The 11,155-nt window shown below is 56.1% G+C and overlaps 1 protein-coding gene across 1 annotated transcript; it reads right to left on the bottom strand.

Annotated features, from left to right (window-relative positions):
- Window positions 1–7,224: 7,224 nt before the first annotated feature.
- Window positions 7,225–10,910, bottom strand: LOC123935946 (testis-specific Y-encoded protein 1-like). Its single transcript, XM_045996796.1, has 6 exons — window positions 10,797–10,910; window positions 9,451–10,266; window positions 8,021–8,098; window positions 7,748–7,859; window positions 7,401–7,546; window positions 7,225–7,296 (listed from the first exon to the last, which is right to left on the bottom strand). The coding sequence occupies exons 1-6, from the start codon at window positions 10,908–10,910 to the stop codon at window positions 7,225–7,227; spliced, it is 1,338 nt and encodes a 445-aa protein (XP_045852752.1).
- Between the last annotated feature and the right edge of the window lie 245 nt (window positions 10,911–11,155).

Genomic DNA, 11,155 nt, shown 5'->3' with positions numbered 1-11,155 from the left:
TCACTTCTATGTGGAACATGAGGAATAGCATGGAGAACATTAAAATGAAAAATGAAGAAAGAATCAGATGGGGAGACAAACCATAAAAGACTATGGACTCTGGGAAACCAACTGAGAATTTCAGAGGGGAGGGGGATGGGGAAATGGATGGGTATTAAGGAAGGCATGGATTACATGGAGCACTGGGTGTCATAGGTAAACAATGAATCATGGAACACTGCATTAAAAAATAATGATGAAAAACAACCTGAGGGTTTTGAAGGGTCAGGGGTGGGAGGTTGGGGCAACCTGAGGGTTTTGAAGGGTCAGGGGTGGGAGGTTGGGGGAACAGGTGGTGGGTAATGGGGAGGGCACGTTTTGCATGGAGCACTGGGTGTTGTGCAAAAAGAATGAATACTGTTACGCTGAAAAAATAAATAAAATGGGAAAAAAAATTAAAAAAAAAATTGGAAGGGGAGGCGAACCATAAGAGACTATGGACTCTGAAAAACAACCTGAGGGTTTTGAAGGGTCAGGGGTGGGAGGTTGGGGGAACAGGTGGTGGGTAATGGGGAGGGCACGTTTTGCATGGAGCACTGGGTGTTGTGCAAAAAGAATGAATACTGTTACGCTGAAAAAATAAAATGGGAAAAAAAAAAACAACTAATGATGTATGGTGACTAACATAACAAAAAATTTAAAAATCACTGTCCAGTTCTCTCAATATCTTTATTAAAATGTCCAGTTTTTATGCCCAGTGACTTAAAATACCACCTTTGTAGTGGGCTAAATTTGCACATGTATAAGAGATTTTGGGACCTCTAATTCTGTTCCACAGGAGAGGGTTCCCTATCATTTCATTTTTTTTCTTTCTGCCTCTGCATAGGTAAGTACCAAGTGTTTAATTACAGAGGCTTTGAATCTTTTCCCCCTTTTTTTTTATTTATTTGTTTATTTACAGCATAACAGTGTTCATTGTTTTGGCATCACACCCAGTGCTCCATGCAGTACGTGCCCTCCCTATTACCCACCACCTGGTTCCTCAACCTTCCACCCCCTGCCCCTTCAAAACCCTCTGGTTGTTTTTAAGAGTCCATAGTCTCTCATGGTTCATCTCCCCTTCCAGTTTCCCTCAACTCCCTCTCCTCTCCATCTCCCCATGTCCTCCATGTTCTTTGTTATGCTCCACAAATAAGTGAGACCATATGATACTTGACTCTCTCTACTTGACTTATTTCGCTCAGCATAATCTCTTCCAGTCCCGTCCATGTTGCTACAAAAGTTGAGTATTCATCCTTTCTGATGGAGGCATAATACTCCATTGTGTATATGGACCACATCTTCCTTATCCATTCATCTGTTGAAGGGCATCTTGATTCTTTCCACAGTTTGGGGACTGTAGCCATTGCTGCAATAAACATTGGGGTACAGATGGCCCTTTTTTTCACTACATCTGTATCTTTTCTCCCCCTTTTCTTTATTTTCTTCCAATTTGGTAAAATACACATAGCAGAATGCTTACCATTTATCTATTTTTAAGTGTACAGTCCCGGGGCAATAAGAACATTGGTAAGGTTGTGCAACCACTCCACCACCCATCTCCCAAACTCCTTCAACATTAAAAACAGAAACACTGTATCCATGAAACGGTAACATTTTCATAGCCATGCATTGTATTTTTGTTACTGAATTTTTCTGGTTTAGGTACTGAAGGGGATTGGTTTTATCCTTTCAAAATATATCTTTTTGGCATGAGTACAGTATTTTGAGCTACAAGCAGTCAAAACACAGCTGATTCAGGAAGATCTCTTTACTCCCCCTCAAGTACCTAAATTTACATTGAATAAGGACCGTGTACCAGAAGGAGATGTTTACCAGATACTTTTTCATCTAAGAAACTTCTGTTGCATACCAGTGCAGCCTCTGTTTCCCAAATATCTCTTTCAGTGGATGGCCTTCTTCTTGCATCCTCAGACCTGCCCCTTTCCTTAACTCAGGATGTTACATAAACTTGAATTACTTAGCTACTTTTGAGTCTCCTCTCTTAGGGTATCCCATACATATGACCTTTCTTTGTTTCCTGATACTAATCTTATCAAGTCATTTATTAGACCAGTCAAAAAACCTAGAGAGACTAAGGAACGTTTTCCTCATCTCCTCAGAATTATACATTTGTCTTTTTTTTTTAATTTATTTTTTCAGCATAACAGTATTGATTGTTTTTGTACAACACCCAGTGCTCCATGCAATACGTGCCCTCCCTATTACCCACCACCTGTTCCCCCAACCTCAAAACCCTCAGGTTGTTTTTCAGAGTCCATAGTCTCTTATGGTTCGCCTCCCCTTCCAATTTTTTTTTATAAATATATAATGTATTTTTATCCCCAGGGGTACAGGTCTGTGAATCGCCAGGTTTACACACTTCACAGCATTCACCATAGCACATACCCTCCCCAATGTCCATAACCCCCTCCCCATCTCCCAATCCCACCTCCCCCCAGCAACCCCCAGTTTGTTTTGTGAGCTTAAGAGTCATTTATGGTTTGTCTCCCTCCCAATCCCATCTTGTTTCATTTATTCTTCTCCTATCCCCCAACCCCCCATGTTACATCTCCATGTCCTCATATCAGGGAGATCATATGATAGTTGTCTTTCTCCGATTGACTTATTTCACTAAGCATGATACCCTCTAGTTCCATCCATGTCGACGCAAACGGCAAGATTTCATTTCTTTTGATGGCTGCATAGTATTCCATTGTGTATATATACCACATCTTCTTTATCCATTCATCTGTTGATGGACATCTAGGTTCTTTCCATAGTTGGCTAATTGTAGACATTGCTGCTATAAACATTCGGGTACATGTGCCCCTTCGGATCACTGCGTTTATATCTTTAGGGTAAATACCCAGTAGTGCAATTGCTGGGTCATAGGGTAGCTCTATTTTCAACATTTTGAGGAACCTCCCTGCTGTTTTCCAGAGTGGTTGCACCTACATTTGTCTTTTTGTATCCTGTCTATTTCACTTAGGAAATCGTTTCCAAGTTTTCCATGTTACAAGAGATGTCTGAATTCCCTTTCTTTTGAAGGCCAATATTTATCCATTTTATCACTTCAAGGGCAATTTTAGTTGCTTCCCAATTTTTTCTATAAGAATACTGGTGCTATGATGTTATAGAAGTCTCTGGTTCAATGTCTGTTTTTAGTTCCATTGGGGATATATCCTAGAAGTGGGATGATTTGGTTGCAAGGATAATTATATTGTAAATTATTTGTGGAGCCACCATACTATTTTTCCACAACAGCTGTACCGTGTTACAGTCCTAATAGCACTGCACAAGTGTTCCATTTTCCCAATACCTTCCAGGCAATTTTTTTTTCATTACACACTTTCTAATGTATGTGTAGTGGTATCTAATAATGGATTTGCTATGCACTTCCCTTAGATTCTGATTTTTTTTTTATCTATTCATGCTGAGGGGCCCAGAATAATTCATCTCGAAATGTTAATTTGACAATGGGTTGTTTTCCAACCAAGTCAGAGAAAGCTTTATAAACTTCATTAAGTGTCAAAAATAAGAGAGAGAGGGAACTTGTCATAGAAAGAGAGCTACTTTGGGAATAAACACAACACATATATACGTACAAATATATATATATTCTAGGTGCTTGCCCTGTCATCACCCGTGCTCTGAACTGGGGCGTCGCTAGCCTTTGAAGATCAACAGGGCTGAGGCGGACGGGGCCCAACAGGGCAAGACCAAGAGCCTGCCTGCTCTCCCTTCCTACGTCCCTCTGGCCTGTGCCCGTGGTCGGCTGTGTCAGGAGGCAGGTGACTGCTGTGTCACAGGCACACACACACACGCTCATGCGAACCCACTGTACACACTACATACACACTTGTGCAGTTGGACCTGGGGTATGCACACCGTTCCTTCCATGCAGCCGCATAAGTGCTCACAAAAACACACACGGAACACACCCAATTCACACAGGGTCCGGCACAGGCAAACACAGGTGGCCTCACCATAAACACCGTACACGTGTGTGCCCCCAAACACTAACACATACCCCACCACATCCACGGCCTCGAGCGCACAGGCATACACAACTGACCGTGACCCATCTGAGCACGCACACACTCACACATAGCCCTGAGGATACAGAAGCATGCAAGCAAGACCAATGGTCTGCGTCGTACCGGAACACACATGTAGCCACTCGCACACACACTCACATCGTAACACACACACAGGTTCATGATCCTGCAATCCCACAGAGCCCACTACACCAAACACACACACAGTACGCACTCAGGCATACATCCCTGCCCTCCCAAACACACAGCTGTGCTTGCGAGCACATGCACGCACAGATAACCCGGACAAGGTCTCCTGCACCGGCGTACACAGATGGCCCTGTTCAAGAAAAAAGTAGGCCTGTGGTCCTCCGCATTCCAAAAACATCCACAGAATTGAACACTCAGGCAATCTCAATGGTCCAAAACACACACTGATATGCACACACCCTGAGGATACAGACACAGGTGAGAAACACATGTGACCTCCCTGATAGGGACATGCACACTCAACTGCTCAAACACACACACACACACACGCACACAAGCCCTGCACGGGCACCCCTGCACACATCCTAGCTCTGTCACAGAGTCATGCACCCTCAGCCCCGCAACTGGATTCGGAAGTGCACATGGAAACATGCACCCACAACACTCACGGCAGCGCTCCAGCACAACGGTGCACAAAGAAGGCCCCGGAGACACACAGACAGACAGACAGACACACACACACGCACGCACACGCACACACACACAGAGTCTCCAACACAGAGGCATGCAGGGGTGGCGACACCTACAGCACAGATACACACAGAACACCACAGTAAGCCCTGGGCCGGCAAGCCCACCACACCCAACAGCAATCTGTGGGCACACAAGGATATGCACACTACACCCTCACATGCAAGGTCTCTGGGCCACAGCCATACAGGTGTAGCCCTGCAGGGTCACACACCCAGCGGTGCCTGAAAATGCGTGCACACAACATACCCACGACTCACCTCACGCTGGCCTGCGGAATTCTGCGTGCACGCGTGCGCACGTGCGCACGTGCCTGGGTGCTTCGAAGCACAGGCATACGCAACAAACACACGGTCTCTGCTCCCGGGCATGACAGCCGGCCACACCAAGACACAGTCCTGCTCATGTAAACACACACCCAAGAAACAGACACCTACACACACGGCGTCCAGCACACACACGTGCACGCTCCCCACAAACCCTCACATGCGTGCACTGAAGCCTACACACCCACGAGGCACGCACACGTGGCCACACTCAGAGGCACAAGTGTGCCCATGCCGACATGCACACGCAGCACACGAGAACACAGACGACCCCGATGTGCATGCAGCCACACGAGGCCTTGCCGCACACTCTCCCATAGGTGTGCAAACACACAGACACAAAAGCACACACTGTCTCCGGAATGCAAGCATACACACTTGCCACACACGCGCACACGAAACGCACACACGCAGCACCGAAGCACACATGCTGTCCTGCACACAGGGGAGCCAAAGAGGACGCACAAGTCCACACACGCAAGTGCGGGATCATACACACACACGGCCCGCCGCTCCGAGGAATGCTCAGGCGGCCAAACGTGCTTGCACACGTGCACACACACACACACACACACACGCACGCGGACCCGCCCACCGCTGCTCCCTCACACACAGCACACCCACGATGTCACACAGCCCATGGCATGGAGCGCCCCTGCGTTCCCTCACACATCCGTGGGAAGTCCCCCGCGGTGGGTGGTGGTACCTGCCGGGGTGGGGGGGGGGGGTGAGGTCCCCAGGGATCGCGAGTGACCGCCTCCTGCTTGGTCCTCCTGGGACCCTTGGTTTTGGCGCGGGACGTGACGTGACCAGAAGCATGCATGACGTCGCATCTCAGCAATGCAGGGCACACTTCCAGGAGCAGAGCAACTTGGGAAAGCTCTCCAAGCGATGGGAATAGGATGGCACTTAGAGCGTTGGGGCCACGAGGGCCCCTCTTGGGAGGACCTTGCCCCTCCTGTGTGCCCTGCTCTGAAGAACAAGACTTCACCGAGAGAGCTCTGCCTCTTCCCATCCTCTGCCAGGTCCCGCCTAGGGAGGGGGGGTTTCTCTCCGCACGCCAAGCCCTGCCGGGCCCTGCCCCCATGCTCTACATCACCCCCACCCATGGGATCCAACAGGATCGGGGCTGGAGGATCCCAAGAGGCTGATTTCCTCGTGGCCATCTCCTGTGCCCCCGATACCAACCGACACATGGGCACAAAGTGCTCTGGAACTTGTTTATGGCCCTTCCCCCTGTCCCTGCAGCTATGGGCAGGATGCTCTCTAGAGCTGCCCTGCTGAACCTTTTCCCGGTCTCTATCGCGTGCAGGCAGAGCACCCCGTAGGCGCCATGTCTCTCAACGGGGGAGGCCTCATCAAATACTTCTGGGTGGTCAAACGGGGATGCTCTGTGGTGTCCACGTCCACCCATCTGCCATGCTCCGACACATAGACACACGCATCTCTCTCACACTAACACACACGGAGAAACAGGAGAAACCACACAAAAGTCTTAGCCCTTTGTGAAAATGGATGATGCCACTGATTGCCAAGGTGACGTTGAGAGCAGGCCTTGTCCTTGGGAGACGCCTGTTCCTCCTCCGCGAGGGCGCCACGACCTTCCTGCAGACGGCCTAGGACCTTTTCCGAGGACGTCTGTATGGCTGTGGGAGGACAGGCGGTGCTCAGGAGCGTGGAGGGCAGTCAGGGAACCGTGGCCCAAGAGTGGGATGGGACAAGGAGCCCGACTCCCAAAAACAGGCAGGCCATCCCCAACGGAATGCGTGGCAGCAGGACCGAGCGAGGGGCCGCCAGCCGTGGGAGACAGTTCAGGAAAGTGGGGTGGAGAAGCCCTGCTTCGCCCGATGGACCAGGGATTTCCCGGCGGACGGCCTAGGGGGCGTGAAGCTGCCGGACTAGACACATCCTCCGCCCCGTGTGGGTGCTCTGAGTTCCCGCGGGCTCACTTCCCACCCTGCCACCTGCTCCGTGGGCCCAGGCTCCTCCGAGCCTCCAGTTTCTCCGCCACTCAACTGACTGTCCCCGGCACCCTCCACACACAGTTCAGGACCCAGCCCTCCGGGCTCCTCACCGACAGGCCCTCCGCTCCGCTCCGCTCATCCCCACAGGCTGCCTTCCTGCCTCGGGTAGTACTGCAAGGGATTGGGCCACAGGTCCTCGACGATGACCTGGTAGGGGACAAAAGGCCAGTTGAGCACGGGGCCCCCGGCCCGTTCCCCAGCAGCCGGGACTCCAGCATCACCGTTGCTGACCCAGGCTGCAGGGGCCTCACCTCGGCGATCCTGTCGGACCCCGGGCAGCTGGGGTCACACAACCAGTTGAAGAAGTTCAGGCTGCTGGTGTCTCGCCTGCGGCTGGCAGCTCCACGTTCATAATCCCAGAACCACTGGACTGGAGTGCACCGAGTGGCCCTATATCCTGCAGGGCGAGGAAACTTAAGGGAGGCTCTCCATGGCCTAGGACCCACGCCCGCTCTCGCCTCTCAACCTACAAGCTCTCCCGCTCCGGTGCCAAACCCCTCGCCCGCCGCGAGTCCCCCGTCCTCCTCCCTTCCCGCTCCCGGGCCCGCGTGCCCGGCGGCCCTCCGCCAGCTCCCCCGAAGCTCAAGCCCACTCCTACCGGCAATGCTAAGGTGATACTCCTTAACGATCACATCGTTCCGGAAGTAGGGGTTGCTCCCAAAGTAAAACATCAACCTGCAGCGGTACTTGGGACGACCCAGTTCCTCCACCTGCCCCGGCAGAGACAGAGGGGGGGGAGGGGGAGGGGGACGTGTCCCCTGGCTGGCCTGAGTGACTGACTGACCGCGGCTCCGAGCAACTCGGCCGCACCCCCTCGGGCTCACACCCCACTCCCAAGGCACGGCCGCCGGCCTCAGTCTCCGGGGCGAACCTCTAAATCGGTCAAGTAGCTGAGCATGTCTGGGTCCTGGTCACCTTTCACGGCTGATATCTGGGGGTGATTCAGGATCTGCCTTGGGTCAAGGAGCCTCCAGGTCCAGTGGTCCGGAAAGAGAAGCAGGGGCGACCCGGCCCTTCCCGACGCAGAGCCAGGGACCCGATGCGGCGTGTGCGGAAACAGCAGGCACTGCCTCCCTCCCAACCTCCTCAGCGCGTGCCCCGTCATCACCCGTGCTCTGCGCTGGGGCGTCGCCAGCCTTCGAGGATCAACAGGGCTGAGGCTGACGGGGCCCCGCAGGGCAAGACCAAGAGCCTGCCTGCTCTCCCTTCCTACGTCCCTCTGGCCCGTGCCCGTGGTCGGCTGTGCCAGGAGGCAGTCAGTCACCTCCTTGGCTGTCTGGATGTGCTCGGTCCCCCTCTCACGGCCCTGTTGGCTTGGCTGCTCACCTGAAGCCCGGGGCCCTTGCGGGACCTCCTGTGCCACAAGGGGGCTCTTCCGCTCACTTGCAGCATGGCTGCACACCCAGGGTCCCAAGCAAGAGCCCGGCAGCGTCAGCGAGAGAGGGTCGGAGGACCCGGCGGGAAGGAGGGGAGAGAGGGACACCCAAGTCCCGACGAAGAGACACAGAGGGTGGGCAGGGAGCAGAGAGACAGAGAGACAGGGTGGGGGACATGGAGAGGCTGAGGCAGGAAGGGAGGAACCGTGTCTGTGAGCAGCTGGGCCGGGGGCCTCGGCCTGCCCAGGAGGGCCTGGGGAGGCCGAGTGCGTAGCACCCGCTGCACCGTGTCCCGGGTCCTGGGGTCCGCTGAAGCCTGGCAGCCTGCTGACTGACTCTCAGTGGGTGCAAGCGCACACAACCCTGGGTCTGCCGTCAACTCGGGAACGGGAACAATACGGGTTTCGAAGGACAGGGAATGAAGTGGGCAGCCTCTCCATCTGCCCCAGGTACCCCCCAAACCCTTTCCTTCCGACATCTGCTCTGAGACAAGTGTGACTGGGCTTCGCTAGGAATCGAGAGAGTTGACACGGGTTCCGGGACCGCAGAGGCGTGTTGGGGTGCTGCGGCCCCAAAGCACTGGCCCGCGGCTTCTGCTCAGGGAGGACAGCACAGGTCTCAGCCCTTGCCTTTCCCCCACAACGCCCACACCCCCCCCCACCCCCGCCCCCACCCACCTGGCCGGGGACCACCCGCTGCTGGACCCTGGCCCGCTATGCTGCGCAGTACAAGGCTGGGGCCACTGCTGGGGGGTGGGCCCACTGCTGGGGGTGTCCCTACGGCTGGACGTGGGTGGGGCCCATGGTTGCCGGAGCCGGGCCCATCCCCGCAGCTCTCCTGCCCCTGGCTGTGGCCCTGCTCCCTGCCGCCCTGCTCCCACTCTCCTCCACAGCTGCCAAAACCCAGCCAGCAGGAGGAAGGATACGGCGTGTGCCCAGAAGCCAGGGATGGCCTGGATGATGGCCCTTCTTCGCGCCAGGTGACAGCTCCGCTTCTGATGCACCCTGCGCTTCAGCCGCATGTAGGCCCTGGTGGCTTGGGCGTCCACGGAGCGGAGCGCTTCCTGAACCACCTCCAGCGCGGCCAGTGGGGCGCCGGCTGTGTCGGCCCGCGGCACCGGCTCCGCCTGCGGCAGCTCCTTGGGCTCCTCGACCGGCGGTGCTGGCGCCACCTCCTCGTCTTCCACCGCCAGCACCTCGTCTTCCACCGCCACCACCTCCACCACCGCCATGACGTCCTCCACCAGCAGCACCAACTCCTCCCCCGCGCCGGCCTCCTCTGTGCCCTGCTGGGCCTCAGCTTCCCGCACAGCCTCTGCCACCACCCCCGCAGCCTCTGGGGCCAGAAGCGCCCCCGCGTGCCCGCAGGAGCCGGTCTCCCTGAGGGCCGCCGCCTCCTCACCGCCCCCGTCTGGGACCAAGGTGCTCCCGGATTCTGGGGCAGCCCCGCCTTCCGCGGACCTCGACTCACTCTCCATGTGGCCGCGGCCCTGAGCCCAGGCAGCTGCGGAGGGAAGGCAATGGAGGCGGGGCCGGCAGGTGCAGCTCCCGCGCCCGGGAAGGGCGGTGGGCAGCAGCCGCCTATCAGAGTGCGCCGGCCTGAAGCCCGCGTGCGCAAAGCGCCCGGCGTGGCGGTGGGGGGCGGGGGCCGCCGGCGCCGGCGCAGGGGCGGGCGTGGGGGGGCCTGGGCGGCCACGCCTGCGGCCTGGGCTGGATGGAGACTCTGAGCCCCGCGCAGAACGCTGGGAGCTCCGGGTCCAACCAGTGATAGGCCAGGGGGCGTGGCCACCACCAGCCTTTCCCTTGCGCGCGCAAGAGCCAGCCAGGGAGCCCGCCAGTGGCCGTCCTCCACTGTGGCCTGCGCGCCTCGCGACCCCAAACGTTTTCTTCAGAGACACCGCTCAGGCCTTTCCCGCGAGTGCCCTGGCATCACAGACCCACGGTCCCTTTCTCACCCGTCCGCCTGGGACCCCTCGGCTGGCACCAGGAATTGAAACCCAGCGGCTGAATCCAGTGCCTGCGCGCCGCCCGAAAGCCTCCCGCGCACCTCTTAGCGCAAGTGGGGGAAAGCCCTGGGGTCAGCGGCTGGTGCTCCAAGGGCGGCCGCGTCGCTGTCACCTGGATTTCCCCTTGACCTGCCCGGGGGTGGGGGGGTGGGGGGGAAGCCGGGGCGCCCCCAAGGGGCTGGGCGCAGGGACCATCGGCCTCCCGACCCCAACCCCCGCCGCCCCACCCCTGCCCCAGCTGTCCTTAAGAGAAGGAAACTGCACACCGAGTACTTCCCCTGAAATTTCTTCGCAAGGGGGCCCAGGTGCCTGGCCACCAGGGTGCGTACAGAGCTGCTAGGCCGGCCCCAGTGAGCTCCGGGACTGGGCCCCGGCGGCATGCCAAGGGGCCAGACGCTTAGTCCAAAGAGAAACTGCCTCTTTCTCGGACCCAGCCACGGGTAAAACGCGCGCCCCGGCTACTTTGCTCTGCGCGACCCCTTTCCGTTTTCTGTCTGGCTCTCTTTTGCTCCTTGCGTCCTCTTCCGACGCCTGACTTTGATGCGGGGGCTCTCTCAGTCTTCCTTCCCACTCTGCTCCAACTTCTCCCTTAGTGTGTGTCCGTGGCTGAGTGGAGTGCCAGCCG

Source organism: Meles meles, chromosome Y, assembly GCF_922984935.1.
Source record: "Meles meles chromosome Y, mMelMel3.1 paternal haplotype, whole genome shotgun sequence".
NCBI classification, from domain to species: Eukaryota; Metazoa; Chordata; class Mammalia; order Carnivora; family Mustelidae; genus Meles; species Meles meles.
This window is presented reverse-complemented; position numbering and strand designations above follow the sequence as displayed.